This window comes from Mobula birostris, chromosome 8, assembly GCF_030028105.1.
Source record: "Mobula birostris isolate sMobBir1 chromosome 8, sMobBir1.hap1, whole genome shotgun sequence".
Taxonomy (NCBI): Eukaryota; Metazoa; Chordata; class Chondrichthyes; order Myliobatiformes; family Myliobatidae; genus Mobula; species Mobula birostris.
The window spans coordinates 109,065,144-109,081,290 of record NC_092377.1 but is presented as its reverse complement, the minus strand read 5'-3'; the positions used below and the strand labels follow the sequence as shown (position 1 = coordinate 109,081,290).

Genomic DNA, 16,147 nt, shown 5'->3' with positions numbered 1-16,147 from the left:
GTGCCAAAAGATTTCTTTACAACCCTCTCAACTGTGACGCCACTTTCAATCAATTATGGACCTGTGTTCCCAGACCTCGTACATCTAGTCCAGTTGTAGACCTGTGCTCAGAGGGACAGTCCTCTGGTTTGGATCGCTCTCTGTGACAGCCAGAGTCAGGGAACACTGTCCCAGTAGGGGGGAGATTTATATTTGGCTTCACAACAACCGGACCTAATGAAATCAAACGGGAAAATGCTGGAAACACTTGGGAGATCAGCCAGCATCTATGGAGAGAGTCAACACCTCAGACCATCCACCAAAACACTACATCAACACTACCCGCTCGGTGCGATTTGATTGGGCGGGTGGGTGGGGTGTGAGAAAATGAGATCTGCTCAATCCTCTCTCTCAGATGCCTCAGCGCCAATTTGTACATGACAGATCACCAGGGATATCCAACCAAAGCCATAAACTGTGTTGGGCAAAGGTTACCTTCAGTGAGTGAGGTAAACAACCCGCCTGGCCTGACACAGGCAGTAATTTGTTCAGCAGAACGATATCGCCCCACACACAGACAGGGACCTCTCCAAACCACAGGGCTGCCCCACCCCTACTGAATCACAACATACTATCATCAGAAGGGAGAATTCCACTGATAAACATTGCTGGCATCTTGATGTTTATCATTTCCAGTTTAATAAAGTATAAAACAAATTAATTGAAGGTTAGCCGTTGCCAAAATGTGGCCGAGTAACGAACTAAGTTAATCAGAATGGAAGCAGAGTGACTGAGGTCAGATTTACAACGCTGGGAGACAGCCACCCCTTATTGTTTCCTTTGAGGGGCAGATTCTAACAACACCTGCCATTTTCTCAGCCACTCCGATATAGACTTGGACTTCACCCATCTTTTATTGCAATCCATTCCTACCGTGAGCTGCCTCCTTTGGCAGTAACAAAAGGGAGGCTGCCTTCCGCCGACATAAATGGTGGGACTGACATCTACCTTCGTCAGAAGAGAGCACCAGCCCTCACCGCTGTGGTAAGGCCACCACTTACAGACACATTCTGCATACTTTGAGTGGGCAGAAAAAAACTTGTCAGCAGTTACCCCTGGCAACTCTGGGCTTATAGGGGTTGGGAAGGATATGTGGAGTGAGAACCTTGTTCTGTTTACAATCCTCCAAGTGAGATGAGGACCTGAATCCCTTCGTAACTGAGACTGCTTCAGCCAGCGTCTTTCTCACAATTACACAGGCTAGGAGACAGACGAGGTCTATTATCTGGGGACACTGTGTGATTATAAAATTGAGCAGCAAACTCATACACACAGCACTGCAATGCCTTTCATTAATTTCAGGTCCAATTAGTGTTTCGATTACATGAAAAAAAAATCAGCCAAGCCTTTGGAGATAACGATTCAGCACTGAGTGTCTGCCCAGCAGTAACAGGCAGATTTTCTGGCATCTGGTGAAGCACGTAAGCGTGCCCGTGGTTGAGCAGAAACCAGTTCAAGCCGCGGGCAGTGCACTTGGGCAATGTGGCCGTGCCAGAGGCTGCTGGGTGATGACACAGGGCCAGCGCCTCACCATCAACACAGGGTAAACTGCTCAGAGGGGATCGTCCCCTCCCAAAGCCCAAATACCACAGAAGCAGGAGCAGGACTTTGGCTCACCATGTAGAGCTGAACTCTTAAAGTTAGTAACTAAACACCTAACTGAATTAATCCTTCCTGCCTGCACAATGTTCCTCCATTCTCCATGTATTCATGTGCCTATCTAAGAACAAATGAGATGCCTCTATTATACTTGCCTCCACCACCATGATCTCTTGTAGTGCATTCACCACTGTGTTAAAAAAAACACTTTGCCCTACACATCCCCTCTGAACTTACTCCCTCTACTTTAAATGCAAGTCCTATTGTATTTGGCATCCTGACTCTGGGAAAAATATACCAGATGACCGTTTATGCCCCTCAAGATTTTATAGACTTCCATCAGGTCTCCCCTCAACCCTCTGCCACTCCAGAGAAAAGAACCCAAGCTTGTCCAACACCTTATGACACGCGCCATCTAATTCGGGCAGCTTCCTGGTAAACGTCTTCTGCACCCTCCGCAAGGGCTCCACAACCTTCCTATAATGGGCACCCAGCACTGTATGCAATACTCCAGATGGGGTTCCTCGTGAAAGAAAGGTGTCCTGCCAAAGGGTCTCGGCCCAAAACGTCAACTGTACTCTTTTCCATAGATGCTGCCTGGCCTGCTGGAGTTCCTCCAGCATTTTGTGTGTGTTGCTCGAATTTCCAGCATCTGCAGATTTTCTCGTTTATAAGAAAGGATGTGCTAACTTTTGGAGAGGGTTTGGAGGAGGCTCAGGAGAATGATTCTGGGTACAAAGGGCATCATATGAGCAGCAACTGAAAGCTCTGGCTCTGTACTCACTGCAATTTAGGAGGATGAGGGAGGATCTCGTTGAAACTTACTGAATGTTGGAAGGCCTGGACGGAGTGGATGTGAAGATTTTGTTTCCTTTGGTGGGGGAGTCTAGATCCAGAGGGCACAGCCTCAGAATAATGGAGTGCTCATTTAGAAGAGAGATGAGGAGGGATTTCTTTAGCCAGAGAATGGTGAATCTGTGGAATTTAATGCCACAAGTGGCCTTGGGGGCCAGGTCACTGGGTGCCTTTAGGGTTGACAGGTTCTTGATGAGTCAGGGCATGGAAGGTTACGGGGAGACGGTAGAAGAATGGGGTTGAGTGGGAAATGGTAGAGAAGACACAATGGGCTGAATGGCCTCATTCTGCTCCTATGTCTCATGTGCTCCTGATACAGTTGCTGTACAATTTCCTGATTCTTGAACACAATGCTTTGACCAATAGAGGAACGCATGCCAAACACCTTACTTGCCAACCTATGAACTGGTGTACCTATTTCAGGGAACTATGGACTTTGGAGCCCAAGATCCCTCTGCTCATCATTCACTGTGAAAGGTCCTGCCATTGACAGTGTACTGTCTCTTTAACACTTGATCTCAAAGTCCAACATACTTGGCCAGCTAAATATCCTGCAGCAATTCAATTCTACTTCTTTATACAGTCTTCAATTTAAAAAAACCTGAGGCAAGCACTTGTCCCTTGTGTTAAGTACTTCCAAAGCTAATATTGATTATGCAAATAAGAACACAGAGACTATTGTAAATACATTCCACCATATGGTTACACCTCGCACAATACAATAAGTTTGCAGACTATTATTTCCAAAAACTCTTGCTCATTTCCCCCTCCCCAGAACACTGCTTGCTACTTGGCCTCTGACACACTTTTGTTTCAATTTAAGTTCACCACCTTCACTTTCCACTTCATGTTGAACTGCAGATTGCTGCCCCTCTCCCCACGGGACGGGAAATCCCCAACAGGACCTAAAGTGTCACTCCCAAAGCACAAAACGTTCCCAATGGGATATCGGTGGCACGCGCTGAGCTGGGGACCCACCTGGTCAAAGAGCTGCTTGCCAGTGGTGTTGGGCTGGATGGCAAATTCCAGTTCTGCATCCATGGTCGTAACACGGACATTGATCTGAAAGCAACAGAGACAGGGAGTGAGATAAATGACACAAAGGTCTCCGCCGCAACTGAAACTGACAGTGCCTTTGCTCACCTGACCTCCGGAGATCAAATCAAAATAACAAAATTAAAAAACAGCAGATGCTGGAAATCTGAAATAAAAACAGAGTGCTCAGCAGGTCAGGCAACATCTGTGGAGAGAGGGACAGATTTAATGCTTTAGGTCAGAACCCTTCCATCAGGACTTGGAAACAGAGAAGGACAGGAAGGAATGCTGAGGATAAAAAGGGAGCGGGCAGGGTCAGGGCAGGACAGCTGTGGTGATAAGCTGTGACGAAGCCACTTCATCAATGGCTTTTCGAAAGCAAACAAGCAACGGGTCAGAGCTGCAGGAAAAATCCACGGAACAGGTATGTCAGTAGAGTGAACCAGTCAGTTCTCATACAGAAACAGGTATTCTGGACCCTGTGAGGCCAAGTGAAACACTATCTGTGTTTGTCTTCATTGCTGACAAAACCTATTCTCTGGGTGTAACCAGCTCCGAAAAGCATCAACTTCCCACCTTCCTGATCCGATACAGCAGCATGTTAGTTTCAAGCCTTAATTTTCAAGTGCCACACCTAAATAAAGCAGCCACCTACATAGCAGCTCTCCTTAGTGGTGAAAGAGTGCAGAACCCTGAGATGAGAGTCCAAGTGCAGGATTCACTGAAGGCTGGTACGTAGGATCAGTGAGTGGGAGAGCTGGCACAGTGTTATTGCTGAAGACACAACCAGGCTGGAATCTGGGGCTCCAAAGGAACTCATCGGGTCGAGCAGGGTCTGTGGGGACAAAGAAATTGTTGACATTTCAGGCTGAAACCCTGCATTGTTTACTGCCAGAGGAATTGAACACAGAATTAGGGAGATTATGCTTACTGATGTAATTGGTTGGGCAGAGCATTGTGGGCCAGGTGGCCTGTTCCTGTTCTATGTTTCAGTTATACAGGTCGTTAGTGAGACCATATCCTGAGTACCGTGCAGGAGGTTGGTGTAACGTGAAGGGTTAGTTTACTTGCCGGTCGAAAGCCACTTCTGCTGGGCCTGTTATCAATTGGCCCGTTTGAAGGATGCAGAAGCTTTTTCCCATGGGTTGCCGCGTTGCCACGGCATTGGTGACCAGTCTCAGGTGCCTCAGCGGCTTTCCCTGATCTCCAGGCGCTCAACTTCACACTGAGGTCACGACCAGTGCTGGAGAACCATTGGGAGAGGGCAGTCCACGTGCACTCTTTGCTAACTGTCTGTTTGCTGAATGCTTAATTTTGTAGCTGCACAACTTGGGGAGACTAAATGAGGTACCTGTTGCGTTTGAAGTGTTCAGTATCGTAGTTTGTGTCACTTAGGGCGGCTTAGTCATTTGGTTGAATGTTTTACTGTTTGTAAATCAATGGTTAATGTGCTGATTGATAATCAGTGTCTCCTGCCTCACTTAACAAACTCGTGAACCTGCTTCCTGGTAACAGTTGGTCTCCTTATTTAAGGAAGGATGTTGATACATGAGAAAGAGTTCAAAGGTCTACCTAGTACCTGGGATGGACAGGTTATTTTATGATTGAAGAGTGGGGAGGCTCAACTTCGCTGCTGGAGTTTAGTACAATGAGAGGGGACTAATGAAGTATATTGGGGAGGGTAGCTCACAGAATCAGAGGTCACTGGTAGCAATGTAAGGGGTTAAGACAGATAGCAAGTCCTTGGAATTCTCTTCCTCAAGGACCAGAGAATGAATGGCGAATGACCAGAGTGGAATGCTTTTGTGGCAGGGACAGATAAATAGCCTTTAAAAGGCGATGCCTCGAAAAGGGGGCATCCAGCATGAAGGACCCCCATCACCCAGGACATGCCCTCTTCTCCTTGCTACCATCAGGGAGGAGACACAGGAGCCTGAAGGCACACACACAATTCAGCAACAGCTCCTTCCTCTCTGCCAGCAGATCTCTGAATGGACACTGAACCCATGAAGAATGCCTCACTACTTTCCCCCCCCTCTTTTTGTGCTACTTTTTAATGTAACACACACACACAAAATGCTGGAGGAACTCAGCAGGCCAGGCAGCATCAATGGAAAAGAGTACAGTCGACATCTCGGTCCAAGCAGGACTGATTTTGATTGCCACAGGATAGACATGAGTGTGGAATTCAGGCTAAAGTGCGATCTGCAGTATGGCTGTTAAACGGTGAAGCAGGTTTCCGTTCCTCTCAGGGCGCTTGTCCAGATAATCTATCCAGAGGTAGGTGCTGGCGAGGGTAGGCATAAGAGGGCAGGGCAAACAAAAGTTTCAGCCACTTGGATCAGCGAGATCCCTTCAGAGGCAGGGGTGACCTCTACAAGACAAGAGTTGTCAGTGAGGTGCAGTGGTACCGATTTCCTAGCAGGGAGATTTTTCAAAGCTACCTGGGAGGGTTTAAAATGAACCTGGCAGGAACCAAATAAGACTATAAGACTAAATGAACACTGTGTAGGTAGGAGAGATTTTTTTGGGGGTGGGGGGGATTTTGCTTTACTCTTTAGCTGGTTTGGCATAACATTGTCGGCCAAAGAGCCTGCTCCTGTAACGTATTGTTCTATGTTCGGTCAGATGAGAAAGTTGAAGCAGACGTGCAGAGTAACACTGCAAGATAGATAGGAGCAGGAGGGAGCAGATGGACGGTCTGCAAGGCTAAAGTGCATTTATCTTAATTCAAATCAAAACCTCACAAGTAAGGCAGATGAATTCAGAGCATGGATTCAGCACTCGGGATTGTGATATTATACTGATTACGGAAATGGGGTTGAGGGATGGACACGACTGGCAGCTTGATGTTCTCGGCTATCAATGCTTCCAGTCCATCACGGACAAAGCTCGCCCCACCACTGAGCACGCTTACAAGAAGCGTCCATCATCAAGGGCTCCCAACACCGAGGCCATGTTCTCCTCTTCAGGCAGTAGGCACAGGTCCCACACTAGCAGGTTCAGGAACAGTTATTACCCTTCATCCACCAGGCTCCTGCATAATTTCACTCACCTCAACTCTGAACTGATTCCACAAGCAACAAACTCACTTTCAGGGACTCTACAACTGATGTTCTCAGTATTATTTATTTTATTTTTAGTTGTACAATCTGTCATCTTTTTCACACTGAGCGTTTGTCAGCCTTTATGTATAGTTTATCATAAATTCTACCACATTTCTTCATCTTCCAGTAAATGCCTGCAAGCAAATAAATCTCAAGGCAGTGTACAGAAACCAACATCTGCTTTGATAATAAACTTTGACTTTGACAGAGGTGGAGGTAAGAGAGGAGGGTTATACGCACCAGGTAAGGGAAAACATTACAGCAGTACCTGGAGAGGTCATCGCAGAGCGCCAAGCCCAGCGAAGCCATATGTATATAACTTAGAAATAAAAAAGTGATCTTTTTGATGGGATCGTACACACCGTCACCCCAGTCCCACCAGTCAACAGCAATCAGAGTACATACAAAGGGAAATTGCAGACAGGTGTAGATTGGGGCTGTAGTAACAGGAATTTTAGCTTCCCTACCATTGACCAGGACTGCCTTAGTGCTAAGGAATTAGTCTAGGCAGAACCTGTTTCGTGTGTCCGGCAAAGCTTTGGGATCTACATACATAAGCCGGCTAGAGAAGGAACTACTCTTGGCCACCTCAGAGAAAATGAGGCTGGGCAAGTGGTTGATAGGTCAGTGGGGGAGCATTTTGGGACCAGTGACTATTATTCTATCAGAACACATAAAGTTATAGCACAGTACAGGCCCTTCGGCCCACGATGTTGTGCCGACCTTTTAACCTATTTTACAATCCATCTAATCCTTCCCTTCTACATAACCCTTCATTTTTGTTATCAACCACGTGCCTAAGAGTTTCTTAAATGTTCCTAATGTATCGGCCTCTACTACCACCCCCGCAGGATATTCCACACAGCCCACACAGAGTGTGTAAAAAACTTGCCTCTGATGTCCCCCCCCCCACCATACTTCCCTCCAATCACCTTAAACCATGCCCTCCTTGAATAAGCCATTTCCGTCCTGGGAAAAAGTCTCCGGCTGTCCACTCTATCTATGCCCCTTATCATCTTGTACATTTCTATCAAATCACCTCTCATCCCCCTTCACTCCAAACAGAAACACCATAGCTCACTCAACTTATCTTTATCAGACATGCTCTCTAGTTCAGGCAGAATCCTGGTAAATCTCTACTGCATCCTTCCTAAAGCTTCCACGCCCTTCCTATAATGAGATGACCAAAACTGAACACAATATTCCAAATGTGGCCTAACCACAACTAACGAAGGTCAACACACTATACACCACCTTAACCACCCTATCAATTAGCACAGCAACTCTGAGGGATCTTTGGACTTCAAGGTTGCCATGGAATACAGTAGGGCTGGTCTTTAACTGATGGCATTACAAAGCGAGATTGGAAAAGGATGTTAGCAGATTAAGGGATATCTGGTAAACTGGAAGCTTTTTAAAATTGTGATAGGGAGTATTCTGAGCCAAAATGAGTTCCATTACACTCCCTGTGACTTACTATTCATAGCATGTCCTAGACTTTCCAAAATGCATCACCAAGCACTTACCTGTATTGAAATCCATTTGCCACTCCTCTGTCCGCTTCTCTAACTGATCAAGATCCCTGTTCTACCATCACCTTCTTCACCATCAATGACACCTAATTTTGTGTCATCTGCAAACTTATTGATTAAGCCTTGTGCATCACAACCGAATCATTTATATAAATAATGAACAATAGGGGCCCTAACGCCAACCCCTGCAGCACACCACTAGTCACCGGCCTCCATTCCGAGAAACAAGTTTGAACCACCATTCTGTTTCCTGCCTCCAAGCCAGTTTTGAATCCATCTGACTAGCTCACCCTGCATTCCATGGGACCTAACCTTATCAAAGCCCAAATAAACACCACACCCTGCCCTACCATCATTTACCTTTTGGGTCACTTCTTCAAAAACTCTCAAAAGGTTTGTCAAGCATGACTTCCAACACACAAAGTCATGCTGACTCATCCTAATCGGACTCTGTCTATCCAAATGCTGGCAGATTCTGTCCTTCAGCATTCCCTCCAGTAATTTCTGCACCTCTGACAGTTGCCTCGTTTGCCCTTGCTACCCTTTTCAAACAACAGAAAAGTGACAGCTGCCTTCCAGTCTTTGGGAACTTCACAAGTGGCAACAATGATGCAAACATCTCCACAATTAGCATGATGTTTTTACAGCTTGGGGCGTCGGGGTTTGGAGTTCAATTCTGACGCCGTCTGTAAGCAATTTGTACGTCCTTCCTGTGAGTGCGTGGGTTTCCTCCAGGTGCTCCAGTTTCCTCTGTACTGGTTAATACAGTGTGTCAGCTGGCTATTGGAAGTTGTCCTGTGACTAGACTAGGATTTAAATAGGTCTCGTGCTGGGAGGTGCAGCTCGTTGGCCGAAGAAGTTTTCCGCAATGTCTCTCTAAATAAATAAAAACAAATTTCCTCTCGTGCCTCTCGCAAAGCTTGGGGATACACTCATTCAGGCCCCAGGGATTTACCCACATCAATACACTCTAAAGACTGCAAATACCTCCCTCCACCCCCCCCAAAATGTGAACGTCATCCAAGACATACCCACTTATTCCCCTCATCTCTTCAACAGCCATGATATTCTTTTTCCTCAGTATATCTCAATCATTGCCTGCAGCTCAAGACAGAAATGGCCCTACTGATTTTGAAGGGGAGATCCCTGCCACTTCTATCACTCTTACTATAGAAGCTCTAGGGATTTTCTTAGACCTTACCTGCCAGCTTCATTTTATACCCTCACTTATCCCTGATTTCTCTAAATCCTTTTATAATCAGTACTTGATCCAAAACTCCAAATCCTAATATATGCTTCCTTCTTTTTCTTAACCAACCAGGGCTCTCTACACTTGCCAGGTTTACCTATTAGCAAAATAGACCATGCTGCTTTCTCTTAAAGCTTCGTTTTAAAAACCAAAAGTCACTTGGTCTCTCACCAAATCAACCCCTGCCAAACCTGGTCTAACTCAACCACAATTAACCCAGCTCCAGTTTAGGACCGTAAACTGCAAATCTGTCCTACCTTTTCCCATCACTATCTTAAAAATAATAGAATTATGACTTTGAGAGCCAAAGTTCAAAGTATTTTTAAATGCTCCCTGACTGCCACTTTAGTTAGCTGCCCGGTCTCATTCCCCAAGAGAAGGTCCAACACTGCAAGCTCCCAAGTAGGGCCCTTGATAGGGACTCAGGAAATCTTGCTGGACACATTTCATGCCACCTAGGCCCTTAACACTCTAAGTGGCCCAGCCAATAAGGGGAATTCGAAATCTCCCAATTATAACACTACTGTACTTACAATTATACACCACCAGGTTCAGGAATAGTTATTACCCCTCAACCATCAGGCTCCTGAATCGAAGGGGATAATTTCACTCAACTTCACTGGCTCCATCACTGAAATGTTCCCAGAACCTATGGATTCACTTTCAAGGCTCTTCAACTCAGGCTCTCGATATTTATTTATTATTATTAATATTTATTTATTTTTGTATTTGCAGTTTGTTGTCTTTTGCTCACAGGTTGTAGTCCAGTTGGTGTGGTCATTCATTGATTATTATGGTTATTATTCTATGGATTTATTGAGTATGCCCACCAGAAAATGAATCTCAGGGTTCTATCTGGTGACATACATGTACTTTGGTAATAAATTTACTGTTAACTTTGAACTACAAGCAATTCCTCTACACATCTGCTCCTTAAGTTCCCACTGAGTACCGGAGGAAATCTAACACAGACCCACTACAGAAGGTGTTCCCAATCTGGAGTCTACAGACCCTTTTGTTAATGGCATAAAGAAAGGTTGAATCTCTGCACTAGAGTGACCATCTCATTCTTGTCTCTGACCTGACTGGACAGTCCCCCAAGAATGTCAACTGTAAGTACTGCTGTGAGGCCGTCCGTTATGGGAAATGACACTGCTTCCCCCCGTACCCGTATCACTGTTGCACCTGAAGTATCCGTACTTTGCACACTCAGCTGTGCTTCTGTAATGCCCCTAACATCCCAGTCCTGAGCCAATCCACACTTTCAATCTGTCTGCCTTGCCCGTTAAACCTCAATCTTCAAAATAAATGCAGTTTAACCGAGTATTCCATTTCCTGTCTTTCCTCTGCCCCTGACTGTCTCAATTACACTTGCTCTCGCTGATAACTCTCTTTATCCCATGGCTGCCTCCTGCTTAGAGACCCACCCCCTGCCATTCCAGTCTAGATTGCCTGTAATCCATTCCCTCCCGCATCCCAACCACTCCCAGTGCCTTCTGCCAACATCAAGGTGACTTACCAAATCTTTGGGATGTGAAGCACCCAGGAAAATCCACACAGTCACAGGAGAGCATACAGACCCCCACAATCAGCACCCAATCAAGGTTGGGATTGATGCCTTTTATGTCTCCTGGGTTCATGAGCCTTCGGGTAGAGAACCATGTGGTTCACCAACCCCAGCGAGGAACTCTCTCCTCACTTCAAGCATTACTCTGGGCCCTAGTGCCGGCTGGGGAAACCTCCAGCCTGTCTTGCCCTGTCACACTGGCTATTACAGCCCTCTAAGCTTCAGTGAGGTCCAGAAAAAAGTACTGGAGACCCTCAGCGGGCCATCCTGCACCCCCCCCCCCCCACCAGCAGGTACGAGGAATGGTTCAAATCCCAGTCCTCCCAAACCTGACTTGCTGATGTGAACACTCTGGCTCAGGTGAAGTCAGACAGGCAAACCCGGACAGGATTTCTTCTGGTACCTGACTGGTGACTAGAAGAGTTTCCTGCAGACCCAGTGTTGGACCTGATCCAACAGATAAGCTAGGTGAATTGTGGCAAGGTAGAGTGGGAAAGGCAGCAGAGTGGAAATGATTCTGATTACACCATTCCACCCTCTAGCTAAGAGGGATTGTTCTATCTGCCTCTAACTCAGTCATACTCTGAACATCCTGTCACATTTCGTCTTTCTGCTTGCTCCAACAGTTCCTGAGGGAGGTACGGCCGCCTCTCCATATTAAAGCTCTTTCTGACCACCGTCTCTGAGCAGTTCCATCATCTGCATCAGCTGGGATGACTTCCACTCACAGAACCAGCAAGCTACACACAACCCTGACAGCCGGTGCGCGCCCTGCGGAGTTTGCAGTTCTCTCTGTGTCTGCGTGGGTTTCCTCCCACATTCTAAAAGCAAGGTGGCTGATCGTGGTAAACTGCCCCAGCGAGGGGCACAGTCTGCGTGGGGAGGTTATGTTTCAGAGGAGAAGAAAACGTGATTCTCGTAAAACAAGATTCACACAGAACGAGAGTCAATAGGCCACACTGAGGGTCCAAGTTGTATCTATAATCGTTTCTACTTTCTTTCAGGAATTCCGTTTTCCTTGTTCTGTCCACTCACTGCTTGACACTATGCAATCTCAACCTCGGTCATCTCACGGGGATTAAAATGCTCCCATCACGATATCGGTAATCATCTTCATCCATCTGGACCAGCCTTTCTCAACCCTTTTGCCCTGGAGGAACCCTTGAAATAATTCTCAGGTCTCAGGGAACCCCTGCGTAAAAATTATTATATCACAGCTCACGGTACATTAGTGTGATTAGTAAATTGTAGTTGTAATAATCCAAAAATAATCCTCAATACTCTTTTGAGTAGAGAATAAATTTTTAGCCAACCTTTCTTAGAAAAAAAACAGGTAGTTAAGCTTAGCTTTCCTTTCTTGAAATTAATTTCTTTCCCTTTCATAAATTTTCAAAACTCATAAGGAAAACATAATAAATTTCTGTTAAATAACTGGCTTAAGCCAAAATAGGATTTTAGTAAGGTTACTAAAAACCATAACTCAAACAATATGAATAAGAATATAGCTTAAGACACAATTTTATACAAGACCTTGAAAAAACATTTTCTTACTAAGTGACAGGAACAGGCTCAATTACAGGCCTAGCATGTGAAACCTGTGCTTGTTTTTACTCCACAAATACTCAATCCAGGGTTGAACTTGAGATAAGCACACACGGATTTCACCTTCAAATGAAATGAGATGATTTCTATCATTGCTCTTGATGCTTATTAAACAAGGGAAAGCTTGCTCACATGTGTAAGAAGTTGAAAACTGCAGTCAAATGTTCATTGCTTTCCTATGAATGGCAGGATACTCTTCTTTCACAGAAACCCAGAACTCGTCCAGGGGCAGGTCAGTAAATCTCAAATTGGGTGAGTCCATTCAGTGCTCAGAAAACCCACTTCATGCCCCTCATCAGCCGACTGTCCTCTCCTCTGTGCAATACAGCACTCACCAATTATCAGCCGACCATCCTCCCCTCTGTGCAATACAGCACTCAGCAATTATCAGCCTACTGTCCCCCACCCCCCCGTACAATACAGCGCTCACCAATCAACTGCCTCCTCTATCTCATGTCAAAAACTGAGAATGAACAGAGTCCTAGTGCGCACTGCCATACTGGGCTGAGTGACCTCTAATGAGATTGCTATCGGGGCTGGTAGTTCACTGTGAGTGCTAGCATCGTGTGAAGTGCAAAAAACAATGTTTTTTTTTGTCACAATCTCTCACCTAGCGTCCTCTTGCAGAACCCAGTTGAGAAACCGTGGTGTATAATATTGCCCCTCCTTGCTCTGTCTCAGTCACCTCCCGATGCCTCGCTCACCCTTGTAACTACAGCACCCTAAATCCAGCCAACATCTTGGTGAATCTCTTCAGCACTCCCTCTATCGCTACCACATCCTTCGTGGAGTGTTGTGGTCAGAACTGTAAACAACGCTCCAACTGCGTCTAACCAAAGTTTCATACAACGGTAACACGATGCAGAACACAGAACAGGCTCTTCAGTCTACCGTGTCCCTGACAACAATGATGACAAGCAACTCATCCCACCTGTAATCATGTGGCCCATATTCCTCCGTGCACTGCCTGTTTATGTGTCTGTTCCAAAGCCTCTTAAATGTTGCCATCATATCTGCTTCTACCAGTCACCAGCAACCCATTCCAAGCACCCACCATTCTTCAGTAAAACAATATGCTTCATAATTCTTTTAACCTTCCCCCCCCCCCCACCCTGCACCTTAAGCCTAGTGGTTGACATTTCCCAGCTAAGGATGTCTTTTCACTGCCCTATCATCCTGTGTTCACCATTTTCAGGGCGTTATGGACTTGCTCCCAAAACCCCCTGAACATCAACACCCCTAGGTCTTTGTCATTTAAAAGAATCCGGTCCAATATCACCGGCATATATCATGAAATTTGTTAACTTTACAGCAGCTGTACAATGAAATACACGATAAATAGAGAAAAATAATCAATTACAGTAATAAGCGATATAATGTCTACTAAATAGTTAAATTTAAATAAGCAGTGCAAAAACAAGTTAAAAAAGTAGTGAGGTGATGTTCATGGTTTCAAAGTCAATTCTGGGATCGGATGGCGGACAGGACGACAATGTTCCTGAATCGCTGAGTGTGTGCGTCAGGCTTCTGTGCCTCCTACCCAATGGCAACAATGCTCCTGAGGCACCACTCCTTGAAGATGTCTTGGACACCACGGCTGCTAGTGCCCATGGAGCTGACTAATCTTATAAGTTTCTGCAGCTTACTTTGATCTTGTTGAGCAGCCCCCACCACCCCTCCATACCAGACTGTGATGCAGTCAGTGGCATCCACCACCACTCTGCCTAGCGCTCCAGCAGAAAGATGACCATCACCACCGTAGTCCTGAGGCAGGCCAGTGGACATGGGTTTAGAAGTGGCCCGCAGTTATCAGTACCCAGGGAAGTAGACAAGGGTATCAAAAGGACAATGGCATCATCACAGATGCCCATGGCAGGATGTGGGGGGGGGGGGGGGGGAGGGGATGTTGCCACGAGACCATGCACAAGTTTCTCTGGGAAAGCCGGGCACTGGTCATTTCAGGAGTGTGCTCCAAATGACCTTTCCTTTCCTCGTCCTCAGTGGTCAAAAGCCATTCCAGAGATTTCACCCTTTCCGAATCCAACACCGAGGTCAGACAGCAAGATCAGTTTGTCTCCCTCTGGGATCTGGGTGGGTGGGCCGGGGCGGGGAAGGGGAGGAGCTGGAGATTCGGGAATGAGGAGGATCAGGAGTGAGGGGAGGTGGGGAGGTGGGTGGAGGAAATCCGAGGCAGCAGGCGGTGTGGATACCTGCCCCTGGGCTCAGTCAGGTGTGTAAGAGGCAACTGTGGGTGTGCTGGGAGTGGGGACAAGGAACACGAAGCAGTGCACAGCAACAGAACCGATGACTGACCAGCATCCCAACGTAGCTCAAACTACACGGAAGGAAGTCCCAAATGGATACCTCGTATTGCATCTTTTTTAACACTTTGAAGGTTAGCTTTACTTTTCACATGCACTGTGTCAACGACCAACACAGTCCGAGGATGTGCAAGTGTCGCCACAGTCCCAGCACCAACATAGTGCGTCCACAACTCAGTAAACCCACCCGTAGGTCTTTGGAATGTGGGAGGAAACCCACAGGGTCATGGGGAGAGTGTACAGTCAGGGCTGGGGAATGACGCCGTTGTGCTAGCCTCTATTCTACCGTGGCCCCTCAGGTGCCGAGCGGAGTTCCTCGCGCTCATTGGAGGTAAACACAGGGGAGGCATAGAGAGGGCATGATGGGGGCCAGAATGGGCCAGTCACCCTGAGATCATTCCACCAGTGGGTAGAATCATGGCAGATCTTATACCAGGGCCCACTGTCAGCAGACCCCAATCCGCGGAATGCCCAGAAACCCATCTCTCCGAGAAACAATGCAGAATCACCTGCAACCAACCAGATTCACTGATTTCTGAATGGACATTGAACCTATGGACACTGTCTCTACTTTTTTTTAATTTCTGTTTTTGCACTACTTATTTAACTATTTAAAATCCATATACTTAATCTAATTCACAGATTTTTCTATTATCATGTATGACATTCTACCGCTGCCCCTAAGTCAACAAATTGCATTAAACCTGATTCTGACTCTGAATGCTATCTTACTGCCAGAGCAGTTCACCCCCCCCCCGCAACAAAAAGTACTGGATGACCCATAGACCCATTCAACAGAAACTCAAAGTCTGTGAGACAGTGGGGTGCGTCCACTTGTGGCAGAGTTCTGAGAGGGAGAGTAAGTATGATTAAAGGGAAGGGTAGAAGTGAAAAGTCATCAAGATGTGGAGATGAAGATGAAGACATTGGCGCTGGGATGCAAGACTACACTCTGGGGCTGCCCACAGCGCATCCTTGGGTTGTGTTGGTTTTTAACACAAAGGCACATTTCACTTCATTTTTCAATGTACTTGTGACAAATAATTGAATCGGAATGGTTACATTATTGCTTCCAGTCAAGGTCACACCTCCAAGTGGGGTGAAAATGAACAGGCATTATAAATTTTACCATTTCATTACATACTTGCTAAAGTTCCAAGTTAAAGCAGCAGACAGAAATGGTCTCTCAGTATTAACAAGACCAGCCACTCCTCTCCCACTGGGGTGATTGGTTTAAACTC

At 46.3% G+C, this 16,147-nt stretch overlaps 1 protein-coding gene across 3 annotated transcripts in view; it reads right to left on the bottom strand.

Annotated features, from left to right (window-relative positions):
* The window catches only part of LOC140201588 (ezrin-like), a 124,466-nt gene that overhangs the window by 41,828 nt on the left and 66,491 nt on the right, over window positions 1-16,147 (bottom strand). For all 3 annotated transcript variants that reach the window (XM_072265930.1, XM_072265928.1, XM_072265929.1), the window contains exon 2: window positions 3,472-3,555. In XM_072265930.1, the coding sequence (XP_072122031.1) occupies window positions 3,472-3,534 (63 nt within the window). In that variant the 5' untranslated portion in view covers window positions 3,535-3,555. The remainder of the gene's footprint in view (window positions 1-3,471; window positions 3,556-16,147) is intronic.